General features: G+C 46.5%; 1 protein-coding gene across 3 annotated transcripts in view; it reads left to right on the forward strand.

Moving 5' to 3' along the window:
* LOC139765510 (uncharacterized) overlaps window positions 1–9,955 on the forward strand; it is a 29,939-nt gene extending 19,984 nt beyond the window's left edge. For all 3 annotated transcript variants that reach the window (XM_071692995.1, XM_071692994.1, XM_071692996.1), the window contains one exon: window positions 2,429–9,955. In XM_071692995.1, the coding sequence (XP_071549096.1) occupies window positions 2,441–4,987 (2,547 nt within the window). In that variant the 5' untranslated portion in view covers window positions 2,429–2,440 and the 3' untranslated portion in view covers window positions 4,988–9,955. The remainder of the gene's footprint in view (window positions 1–2,428) is intronic.
* Window positions 9,956–13,599: the final 3,644 nt, after the last annotated feature.

A 13,599-nucleotide genomic window follows, 5' to 3' on the forward strand; every position in this document is an offset into this window, starting at 1 on the left:
ACTCGTATATTTTACTGGTAAAAAATGCTGTTTAATTTAATTATCACTGGCCAAGTTGGAGGGCGTCTGCTCAGGAGAGGTTGGAGGAAATTAAGGGCGTCCTCTAGCCTTGCTTGGCCCAAGTACGGCGATACAACCATTGAGCACGACGATACGACCCTTGAGCTCGACGTTACGACCCTTGAGCACGACGGTACGGGCCTTGGTTATACTGAGCTGATACACACGTCATGTGGACTAGAAGACACACACACGTGTGGGCCGAGGTTACCATTGGCGTGCCGTAGGTTCTGTCTTGGAACCACTGTTCTTCATGATCTTCGAGAATGACTTGCTTGAAGGATTGAACATCTACCTGAACAAGTCTGTGGATGATGCTGAAGTCATGAGGGAAGTGAAAACTGAGGAGGATTGCATCAACTTACAAGGGGACCTGGACAAAATTTCATGGCTGATGAAATTCAACCCGAGTAAACGTGTGTGGCATAGACTAACCTCTCAGTAGAGCCTCATATTAAGGGATTAGGAAACGAATTGTATTCTGGGAAATATCAGAATGGTATTCATGTACTTGGACAAGAAATATTTAGCAAGCTGCTCACATTTGTCCACCAGAGAGAGGAGTGAGGGTGTTCTGATCACAGCCTTCAATATATCAGACCAGACGAGGACGAGGAAAGTGAACGGTTTTTTTTTTTTTTGAGACGTTGGGAGAGAACAACTAGAGAACGTAACATCACATCAAGCGATAAAGTCGTCACAAAAATACTTTTATAAGATTGGTGGATGAATGGAATGACCGAGATGTGGGATCAGAATCGTAGACAAACTACCTAAGTTTAAAAAATTGAATGTTAGGTGGAGAATGTTCTAGAGATTGGGGCCCCACGAGTGTAAAACTCTCTCGCCAGTACAAATGGGTAATAAGTACACACGTCATAGGGACTAGGGAACGTGGTACAAGTAGGTACACCTCATGGGGACTAGGTACCCTTGTACACCTCCCACACACACACTAGTTCACAGAACAATCTCGGCTGCAAACATACAAAACTCCTCTAATGTTGCTGGATAGAATAAAAGCGGTATTAATTCATCCCTTAAGTTTAGTAATTAATATACATCATCGGAAAGTAAAACCTCAGGTGTTGGCTTGTGGGGAAGGTGGCTGCTTCTGCTGAAGAAGACGGTGTAGGTGAGGTCTTTTGGAGCGTTGAAATCTTGGGATGTTGCCCGGTGTGTTTCACTACCCAGGGGCCCCCAGACCCGACCCGCCAGCACACCCACCCTAGTCCCTCCCTACCCCCGCCACCCTCCTTCCACTGCGCAGCACGGCCTCGCTTCAACCTGGCCTTTTCATTCGCATTTCCACGTATCTACTCCATTTTAAGGCATTAATCGCGTGATTTTGATTAATTGTGGTCATTATATTTGCATACGACTCAGTATACCTTCTTTTTTGTTTTTGTATTTGTTTTTTGTTTTTATTTGTTCTTTGGCCAAAGGTTTCTATAATTGAGACGGTGTAGTTGGGTAGATGGTAGTGTGAAGTAGATGGTAGACTCGTACGTAGGAGCGAGCTGGTCACGGGGTCTGAATTGCGCCAGCCAGCAAGCCAGTGAGCCAGCCAGCCAGCCAGCCAGCCAGCCGAGCGGCCACCAAGGATAGTATGGCCGCCAGTTGCTCCCACCTTACGTCCCAACGCTCTGTGCGCGCTCACATTAAACCAACTTCATCCACAAATTCATAGCTACTTCTTATAATAATGAAATAAGAAACAGTAAGGGCAAGCGAAATAAAAACAATTTTCAATAATATTTGAAGTACGTAAGTAGAAGTATTATTATATAATGTGTAGCCGAAGTTGAAGCCATGAGAGAGAGACGGACGCGGCGGGAGCCCGGCCTCTTTACCTACTTCCCCTTCGCTCGCTCGCCACGCACACTGCCGCCCTCACTACAGTTTTTATATATTATTCAAATTAATGCTTGAATGCCTCCACATTTTTATTTCCTCTTTGCCGCATATTTAATCTTTGATTGGACATGTGAATTGTGAGAGTAATTGGTATAATACTTCCTTCCAGCTGTGCAGATTAAGGATTTATTAAAGTACTCGCAATATTGAAAGTTAAACGTACGATAAAGGTTTTTAGTCATTTATTTGTTGTCGTCAAAGTTTGGCCCTCTCTGTTTTGCATTTCATGAATTAATATTTCGAAATCTACGTATCTGTGTTTCCCCTGAAAATGATTTATATAAGTTAAGATTTATTCACTTTCATGTAACCATAGGTGAATATTGACGTGCACCATTGTACCATATTATGTACCGTTGTACCATTGTACCATTTGTGCCGATGTACCATTGTACCATGTACCGTTGTACCGTAATGTGATGACTGTACTAATGTCTTCTGTACCTTGCAGGGGCACTCGACAATGGGGCTTCCTCGAGCAAGCGGCAAGCGTCGGTGGTCTGGCGAGGACGTTGGTGACACTGTCCCGGCAGCCAAGGTGATCTGCACGTCCCCTCCCCACGCCCTCTGTGCCGAGGACGTGCTGCATCACCCCACCCTCACCCACGCCCATGCTTCCACGCCCGCCCTCGAGTGCGAGCTGACCACCCCGGGGGTTGGGTCCGAGCCTGACCACGGCTCCACCAGGCTGGCGGAGGACGAGGAGCAGACCAACTCTGGCTCCGGCGCCGCCGCCCCGCCCGGCCTGGAGCGGTCGCAGGAGGACCACGCCTTCACCGAGTCCGAGGACGAGTCTGTGGATGAACGTGACGATTTCATTGACGACGAGGAGGACAAAGACTCTGGTTTTATTGATAGTAACTCGATAGACAATTCTTCGGATGACGAAGTGGACAGTAGAGTGATGTCAGTGTCCGCTAGTCTGGCAGGGGTGTCCGCCTCGGCCCCAGACCCAACCATGGCCTCCACCTCCCTCCAACTATCCCTCTCCAAGGTCCTCCCGACCTGTGACTCAGATTCTCTGGCCGTCACCGACTGCCATACCCACCAGGTCACCAGCATCATCACCCCCTCCTCCTCCCCCTCCACCTCCACCTCCCCCCCTCCCTCAGCCGTGACCATCCTCACCACTGGACCCCTCTCACCACTCGCCATCCTCACCTCGGCCCCATCCTCACCCATCACCGTCCACACCCCTACCCTATCGTCCGCGGTGACTATTCACACGTCATCGCCGTCATCCCTCACCAGTACCCACACGTCTCCATCGTCGTCGTCTGCGGCCATTCAAGCCCCAAGCCCAGCGCCCATCATCACCATTCACACAACTGCCCCATCCTCACCTGCACCTTTCCCCCCACTCTCCACCCTCCCCACCACCACCACCACTACCACCACCTTCTTCTTGTCGGCGGTGTCAACAATCACCACCTCCACCACGACGACGACCACCAGTCTGACCTCCACCACGGAGGAGCGGGTGCCCGGGGCCCTGGTGACTGACGGCAGTGTCACCACTGTCACGGCAGCCCAGACGGGCACGGTGGTCACCACCACGTACCAGGGAGCGTTGTCCTCCCCAGCATACGAGCACCACTCCTACCCCTACCCTCCTGAGTCTTACCCATCGCGGCCCTCAACCCCCTCCTGGGAGAGTTGCAACTTCTACGATGGTTCTCAGCCCAACACCAACAAGTATATGGAGATTTCCCCCAGCAAGTCTGGCCACAGTCAGTCTATCCAGTGTGATGAGAACGGAAAGTCGTATTTGGAACTGGGCAGCGCCTCTCCGTATACCCACACGTACTCCAGCGAGTGTGGTAACTACACCACTTCGCCATCCAACTACCCCTCTCAGACGTATAACCAAACCTACACCAGCCCCAGTTCCTACGGTCAACCCAACACCTACTACAACTCCAGACAGAGTTATAGCCCAAATCCCTACAACGTCTACCCAGGCAATGACAATTATGGGAATTTTGAGGGGGAGAACGGTTGTAGTTATGGATATAGTGGAAATACGTACGGCAGTGCGCGGGGCACACTGTCCCCAACACGTGGCCCGCCACGGTGCATGTCCCCATACTGCGACCCTACAAGGGGGTCCCCGAGACCCTCCTGCTACCACCAGCAGCGGCTGTCTGTGCTCAACGTCTCCATGTACAAACTGAACAGATTTCGACAGTTCCCAGATCCCAGCCTCCACCGTTCCGTGCTCATCTGCAACACCTTGAGACACATAGAGCGGGAGCTGGAGGCGGAGGGAGTGAGTGTGGCATCCCTCCTGGCACACTCTCACGCCCATGCCACTCACCCTCACCTGCAGGGAGCATCACCCAACCCAGGAACACCACCATGCCCAGAGCCCATGCCGTCCTCACCACCCTCCTCCCCAGCACCATCCGAGGGCCCGTTGCCTCCCATGCATACTCCTCTCGTGGGATCCCCACTGGCAGCGCCCGTCTCGCTGCCTCCGTCCACACCTGTCACACCGTCACCAGTCACTCACTACAGCACTGGGGTCCCCACTGTGCAGTACCCAACTGCGCAGTACCTGTCCGCAGAACACACTCCGGCTTACGACGGCAGGGAAACTGTCCACCTACGACCTTACCCCAGCCTGCCTTCCAGTACTCACCATAGTGAGGTTGGCGAGGGGCCCTCAGGTGTGGCAGACGACGCGGCAGAAGCCGAAGGCACCCCTCCGTCCCCATCTCCGCGACCCCCACCCCTTCCGCCGGAGGAGAGAACCGACGCCATCAACTGGTGTTCGGTCTTGAGTCTCTCCTCCCAGACCGACCTGGACTCCATGAACAACAATGAGTACGGCGACTGGAGCGGCGAGGGCAGCTCCGAGCTTGACTACAGCCGCCCCGAGGACGCCCCTCCCTGGAAGCTGCCGTCTCTCAGTGTCGACGACGTGCTCAAATCTTTCCCCGAGGCCTCGAAAAGACTAGAAGCCAATGAGGACCTTGACTCCATAATAAACGTCTTGGTTGGCTCTTAGCATTTAGCGTAGACTAGATAACTTTTTTTTTTTTAAACGTCATTCCAAAGGAATCAGTGTTCAGGTTTTGCCGCCATGCTGGCTATATTAGTACATCGCAATCTAGTGCATTTGTGGACAACCAGACTTTGCTCAATGCCTGGCTGGCAGGAATGGTCCATAGGTCCAGGAACTAGCCAGCCGCGCCCGTGTCCCAAGGGTGCCGACACACACCTCCCCCGACCCACCCATCCACCCACACCGCACACCCCAGACCAGCAGCCGCACAGGAGCACATGGCCCCTCCCGTACCTCACAGGTCGTGTGGGTCGAGGCTTGCACCTCAGGCACAACGGCTGACTCGGTGAAGCTTTATCACTTGGACTCCTCCTCCTCCTCCTCCTCCCCCTGGAGCGGATACATGTCGGCAACCCCTTTGATTAAGGTTACGAAGTGTACCTGCGTATAGATACAGTAATTAAGTTCTCATTGATGTAACAGTGGCAATATATGAGGTTCCGTACCAGAGTTTAGGCAGTAAGTTGCCAAGAAATATTTTCAATGCTTAATTGTTCAAGATGAATGTGTTTTTTTTTTATTTTTCTTAGTGCTGATTTCCTATATGGACAAAGGTGCTTATATTCAGTTTTAAATGTATTTTGATTTTTTTTATATATTTTAGTTATTCAGACCTTTTTTTTTTCCATCTCAAGAGCGGTTGTGTCTTAGAATGTCTCAGTATTTTACCATTATTTAACGTATTTGTCAGTCTGGTATATGGAGCACGCTGATGATATTTCTGTCTTGACTGCTCTAGGCCACCTACAAGTTCAAATTGTCCCCCCCTCCTCCTCCTCCTCCTTACCCATTTTCTTTTTTTTTTTTTATTTCCATTATTGAAGACAACTGCAAATCTTGAGTGCTCGTGCGCTGCCCACCAGCACAAGCAGTTTCAACCAACCCCGAGTGGCTTCGTCCCATGGGGTCTAAACATGTCACCGTTATCAGTGGGTTATTTGATATATATATATATATATTTTTTGGTGCCAATGGGATTCGTAGATTGTCCACGCCAGCTGGTTATAACCCCCCCCCCCCCTTGACCACTGTGGCGGCAGCTCGTAACGTACAGCTGTGTGATGCCTAGCCATGACGGCATGACACGGAGTGACCATGATCGCATGACACCCCTGAACATGACTGTACGACTGCCGGGGTGTACTGTGACCTTGACCTGACCCAGAAAGGTGTGTCGGTTAGGTCCAAAGGTTTAGACCAATCGTGCCCCATAGGTCGGACTGTCATGCCCAAGGTGTTCATCATCATTATCTTCAGTCTTGCCAGTCAGTGTTCGTGGATCATACACACAGTCGTGCTATGCTGGCCCTTCCATCGTGGTCAAGAACCCACACCGTTGTGCTCTTAAGAGTTGATAAATCTTTGATTGATATCTCTCAGGTAAACGATTCAATTTCTCCTTTTTTATCCCCCCCCCCCCTTTTTTTTTTTTTTTTTTGGCTTGAGAATTTTGACACAATTGTACACACACACACACACACACACGGGAGCACCTTATAGAAAAGCCTGGCGTTGACATTCTCCGATGGCCTAGTTTGTTGTTTTGATCTCTTGATTGATTACTTTACTGTTCCAATGACTCATTGAATCTAGTCGCAATGAGCGCCATAGACAGCAAGTGCACGTCGCCACTCGCAGGAGCAAAGTGCAAGGCGAAGTAACCATCAGTTCACTGACCTTCTCAAACCTTGTAACAACAATGACATGGTCTCCTGGTTTGTTCATCTTGTGGCTAGCACTGAAAACCTCTGATTTTATTGTCAATTTACGTCTTCCTAATTTAATGTCATATTTTTTTTTGTATGTAAAAAGAATTATACCAATTTACAACTGTGTGTTTGCTTTGACAAGCATGTCTCAAATACAGATTATTATTATTATTATCAATCTTTTAACATTTGTGAGAATATTTAAATCATTTCTGATGTTATAAGATGATGAGAATGTAAAGTTTATCAAATTTTTTTCTATGTTTAATTTTTTTTCTCTCATGTACCAAATGGTTCAACACAGCATAGATTTAAACCTGTAGGTGATGTTGTAAGCTAGGAGGGCCGAGCAGACGTGAGGCTGGTGGGTTGACAAGGGGGTCAGGAGGCAAAAGTGTGTGTGAGTGAGTCGACCCTCTCAAAAGCCCCCCAGCACCCACAGGTAACTAGCCCCCGTCTGCCGCCCCCCCTCCTGGCCTGTCTACAGGCTAAACACATCTGATTCTCCCCATTGTTTATCTCAATAGCCACACACACATACACACACTTACACGTGTCGACCATCGAAGCCGGAGTAAGTGAAGCCAACAGAGCCCAGTGGTGTCATACCCATCAAAACGAGGCGGCACAAGCGACAAGTACAATGGCTCTGCCTTAGCAAAAGAAGAAACAAAAACAAAAAAATGGTTATTTAGTTAGTTGATATTTAAATTGGCTGTGATCACATAAGGACCTCCTCCCTATCTCTTATCTCTTTCTATCTCTCACTCACTTCTCTCTGTCTCTACGTTACATGTAAGCTGAGTGATGTATGTGCTGTATTATATGTGACTTGGGTTGTGTTCTGAAATTCTCAACCTCTCACTACTCTTTGTGATACAATTGCTCAGACGTATGGTATATTGTAGAGTAAACTGCAGCAGAACCACTTAGATTCTATATAACAGTTTGTTATCTTTAAAAAGAAAAGCTCGCCCACGTTTTCAGTATAGCTGTTGATGTTCGTACATGCCCCTCTCCCACTGTGAATGTCCGTACATGCCCCCCTCCCACTGTGGATGTCCGTACATGACCCTCCCACTGTGGATGTCCGTACATGCCCCTCCCATCGTCTTGTACCATGGGTCATACAGTCGTTTATCATCATTTCTGGTGTCTGAATAACACGGTAAACGTTGTGTGTACATTAGCACGCTAATGATCATTACCCAATCACATGCTTATCTGTGGACATGCACGACAAGTGCCAACACACCTGCACAATTCCACACCTGCCCACCTCCAACGTTTTGACTATTGCAACAAGGATGTGTGGGGTCGACCCCCTCATTTTTTTAAACACTCAATTTTATTTTCCTTTTTTTTTGCTGTATATATACATATGTGCATTTGTTTTTATTAAGGTATGGATATTCATTATTATTATTATTATTGTAATTATTCACTACATCCCACATGTTACAATTAATTCACGTCTTGGTTGTCCCCCTTCTTATAGGCGTGTGGGTCAGGTTATCTAGACCAGTCCTACTACACACCTCACCACACTCCTACCCACACTGTGTCGCCCCCCACAGTCTTCGCCCCTTCCCCCCCACACACACACCATTACCACCACCACATTATCTGCAGGTCTTCCCCTACCACAGCCCCGGCCTCTTTTACCTCCACCACCACCACCACCACGTACCTTAGGCTCATGGCGGGGCCCGGGCGAGCTTGAGTACATACATTCAATTATTAATGGGTTGGTAAAAACGGTGGTGCTGGTGGAAGGAGGGGGGGTTGGAGGTAGTGGAGTAATGCCTCTCTCTCTCTCTCTCTCTCTCTCTCTCTCTCTCTCTCTCTCTCTCTCTCTCTCTCTCTCTCTCTCTCTCTCTTCCCCTCCTCCCTCCCCCCCTTTACCCCCCCGAGTATTGATTAGCAGCACAGAGTTCAGCACGCCACCGCCCGCCCCGTGCTGGCTGCACCTGAGCACCTCACCACACCACCACACGGGCCCCCGTCAGGAGAAGGGACCTGGGTCCTCTTGCAGCCGCTCTGAAGTGACACTTACTGCAGCAGCAACTCTCTCTCTCTCTCTCTCTCTCTCTCTCTCTCTCTCTCTCTCTCTCTCTCTCTCTCTCTCTCTCATATTTATCCCTCCCCCCCTCTTTCCACCTTACACACACACACACCACCACAAACCTAAACCAATCACGTAACAGGACCGGCCCGTTCCCCCTTACATAGTAACGACCGTAGGGTAGTTAGCTCCATGGACGATGGAAGACTATGATTCTGACCACACGTGTGGAGGGCTGTTAGGAGGAGAAAGGGGCAGTATATTTTTACACTTAAATAGAGGCTATAATATGTTGGCTACACAAGTGAAGGATTTCGCTCCTTGAACATGTAAACAATTTCCCTATTATATCCCCATATGATGACGGAAGTATATCTTTCGTAGTTGGAGGGCCAATCATGTTAACGATTCACCCAACGACTGTCTAGTAATTGGGCTGTAACTTGACCAAGTAGACGCCAGAGGGTATTATGTCTCGTCCTCAAAAAGACGACGAATGTTCGTATACCATACCCGGTCGTCCTCGAGGCCATATTGAAAGCGTGGGCGTGGAGGCTCAAGGGTATAGAGCACACTCCCTGGACGTTAAGGCTTCACTTGCTTGAGCGGTAGTTCAAGGCGTAGTAGCAGGGGCGGCAATGGCTCACACTCGATCCTTCCTCGAGGAGGACTTACCATCGCCACTCGCTCCCACCAAACTACTACTACTACCACCACCTCCTCCCCCCCAGTTGTTATTATCTGTGATCCTTTTCACTTAGGATGACCAAATGGTTATGGTAATGAATACTTTATGAACGAAAAAAAAATAAAAGAAAAAAAACATAAACAATGTGTATAATTCTGTTCTCAAGGCAGTCGAGCCCGGATGATGATGTACTTATGATGATGAGGATAAAGTAAATTTGTTCTGTAAAGCTGAGATGTATAGGAGGCAAGCCAAAGATATTTTGAGTATGAGAACAAAAATATAAAAAAAAAAACAAAATAAATAAGGTGACAAATTTTGGCAGTTTTCATAGATGGCTTTATGAAGCAAATCAAGTGTATTTTATATAGAATTTGTGTATATATTTATTATATGTAAATATCTGTAAAGTAATGTGAAAATAAGAAAGCAATAAAAAATCAAGTGTCTCATTGTCTTTATTTTGATTCCACAACTTTATTTAGACTTACTGGTAATGATGAAGGTATGGTATTGTCTGTGGTCGTAACTACTTTATGGAAAGGTGTTGTGTCCGCTGATCACTAAACACCCATCTGTTGTGTTGGGTCTATTGCTCACTACACCCACCTGGTGTGTTGTGTTCACTGCTGAGTACTTCCACTAAGGGTGATAAGTGTTGCGTTTGCTAACAACACATCTTGTGATATATATATATATATATATATATATATATATATATATATATATATATATATATATATATATATATATATATATATCAAGGTAGCGTTAAGAACAGAGGACTGGACCTCTGAGGGAATATCCTCACCTGGCCCCCTTCTCTGTTCCTTCTTTTGGAAAATTAGAATATATATATATATATATATATATATACAGCCTTGGAAATGAAGATACTGTATGAATATAAGAGTCCTGATTGAGGATCAAACCCACTAATGAATATGTAACACTTGAAGAACCAAATGACATAAATTTTCCTATTCAGGCATTACACGGTGGAAACTCATTCATGAATCATTCAGATGAAGTCGATGAATAATCGTGTATAGAAGAGGTAACAACTATGTCGACTTAAACTTGGCAACATATCCTGAAGAACACCATGGTACGGCCCTTGGGCACAAAATATACTACACTTGGTGTGGCAAAGACCTAAGGGTCAAATGGTCGTGCTCAAGGGTCGTACAATTGTACCCAGTGGCTTAATGTTCAGGTTACTAATGCTTAACATGCGACTAGATTGGTCGAGGCTCATGTCTAATCATCATTCATAAATGCCTGACCAAAACCCTAATCACAACTTATATATACTTTAAAGGTAGTACAAGCAATTATTGGCACGTCATTGCCCAAATTACAGTTAATCCTACTTAGCAAGGTTAGATTAGTATGGATCACATTTAGTAACATTTAATGAAACATTATATAAGCTATCAATTGAATAGTATGCCATTAGTCAATCACAATACATACGTCATAAAACTGGATTTTATTCGACAGTAATAGTACGGCAAAAAGAATTATAATTGACAATTCACTCAATAGATGGCGCTGACTGAAATGTAAATAAACATTAAGATGAGAAACTCATTTTTTTCCTCAAGTTAAACTGAGGAAAATTGTGATCAAACTTTCATGTCTCTTGATACCTTTCCTAAGAGCAAAACACACACGACTCAGCAGAGGAGACTACGACGAGACGAAGAGAAAACTTTGTTAGAAAAATAATGTTTTTCACTGTGCACAGAACGCTAAACTGTTACGATTGTGGCGTGAATAGAGGCATGACAGGAAGGCAGAGACCCCGAGAGGACACAAAGTCGAAGGTGAGTTGGAGAAAAATAAGGAAGTACATGATAAACATTGAGCACCAATACGGGAATCAAGAGACGGAATTTTTTTAAGAGGAAATAATAGTAATTTCTGTGTCTGAACAGCTAAACAAAAGCCTGTGGGTTTATCAGTCACGACCTTAAGTCTCGGAGAGTTACAAGCTTACATAAACAATGAACGAGGATTAATTTTGCAAACGATTAATTTCTGTTAGTCGGTTAATTACTCCAGATGATCTTTTAAGGAAGTCTTGTTGACATGGGTTCGAACCTGACTGTTGGAGGTTTGTATGTTCTATAAGGGTGCGCGTTCATATGCACTTTGTTCGTGTATATATATATATATATATATATATATATATATATATATATATATATATATATATATATATATATAAGTTTTATGTATACTGGTTTATACCAAATGGCATATAGCATACCACAGGAAAACATAGTTACGAAGAACGAGTCATGTAAGTTCCGTGTTTTGTGGTGTTGTGTGTTAGATGGAGAGATTGTGTGTTTATGGACTGAAAGCCAGCAGCACCTATGTGGGTGAGGGAGATAGATAAGAAACCCACCTGGGCCAAAAAGGATGACACTTGACAGCCACTGAAGTGTGTCTTGGCTGACCAGACCCCAGACCCACCCACCCTTCCCCCCTCGTCACTAACCATCCCTTACACAGGCGGGGTAGTGCTGGTAATTTACCTCCCTGGTTGGCTGCCGGCAGCCTGCCTCCTCTTACCTACCTATGACTGGTCCATTTTCCTACCACTTGTTCAACTTCCTTATGATGGCCTCTGCCATAATATGTTGGCTTTCTCATACTCCACTACCCACCGACCTCTCTATCCCCCTCACCTCCCTCATGACCCCTCATCACAGAACTAGTTGAAGGCCTGTCTTCCTATCTCGGTCATTTTCATGTGCCCTTATCACCTGAAGTGTCCTCTTTAAGCGCCTGACTGTATAGCTTTAGCCTGCAGGTTACTGCATATTTCATCATTCTGTAGCTGGTCTGGATGTGTTGCTCTATGTGTCAGTGTGAGGATCTTCAACTCTGCTGGCTGAAGGGCCTTAGGGTTCGTATCCCCGTGTCAAGGAAGATATAAGAATATATATATGAATATATATATATATATATATATATATATATATATATATTACTCTGATTTCCATGGAATGAATCGTGTATTTCATGAGCAGACACATGACCACAAGATCTCTACCACAAACATCAGTTCATCAGTTCAAAATGTAATAAACTTGACTCTGTTATGTTGTGAACTGTCTCTGAACGAGGTCGTAGTGACCAGGGCTTCTGGCGTGGACATTAACACTTCGTTATAATAAGGATTTCCACAAACGTTTTCTCATAGTTCGTTCTATCTTGCAACTGTTCTCATGAGGTTTTCCATCGAGGCTCACTCACAAGAGACTTATTATTGTTTTGTTTTTTTCTCTCTAAAAGTACTTCATTCGGCGTTCCTTCTCACTCGACATTCTCTATGTATTCCTTATTCCACTCTTGGGAACTGCATCTGTCACTACCTTACTGCCAAGTTTGTCTTATCACTCTGCTGCATCACTCCGAAGATTAAGTTAAACCTTCCAAGAAAGTCGAGTTATAATTTCGAATTCACGTCTTCGCCTCCCACGAGCTTCCTTAAGCTGGTGGCAAGTTACTAGCATTGTTTCCCTGATCCTTCCAGATCTATGTCGGGGTCTCCACGTCTCCAGCCAGAGGCCGCTTGCTCACTGGAGGTACACAAGGCGCTGACTGAAAGACCATCTCTTCTCCATGCAGCCACGTCCTCCATTCTGCTTTCTGTTTATTAAACACCTTCACCTTGCTCCTCCTAACCCTCACGTGGTTACCTGCTCGTACACACACACACACACACACACACACACACACACACACCTTTGAATTCGTGGACGCCGTCCCACAGTTGCTCGTCTATCTTGCTCGCCAACACGGTGTCATCTGCATACAACAACATGGCTTGCCTCCCGCTCCCTTCACTTTTTGATCCCGAGTCTCTGTTACCTTGCAGGGCACCTCCTCCCTCTCGCGCCTCCATCCATGAAGACATCAGCCACACCACCGGAGCATTACACACACACACACACACACACCCCTGCCACACTGGAGGCATAGCCGCGCTACCACTCACTCATTCCTCCACCCGTCCTGACACTTGGCCCTTCCCTCCCTCTCACTGGGACCCCTTCAACACCTTCCCTTCGACACC

The sequence above is a fragment of the Panulirus ornatus genome, chromosome 55 (genome assembly GCF_036320965.1).
Source record: "Panulirus ornatus isolate Po-2019 chromosome 55, ASM3632096v1, whole genome shotgun sequence".
Lineage (NCBI taxonomy): Eukaryota > Metazoa > Arthropoda > Malacostraca > Decapoda > Palinuridae > Panulirus > Panulirus ornatus.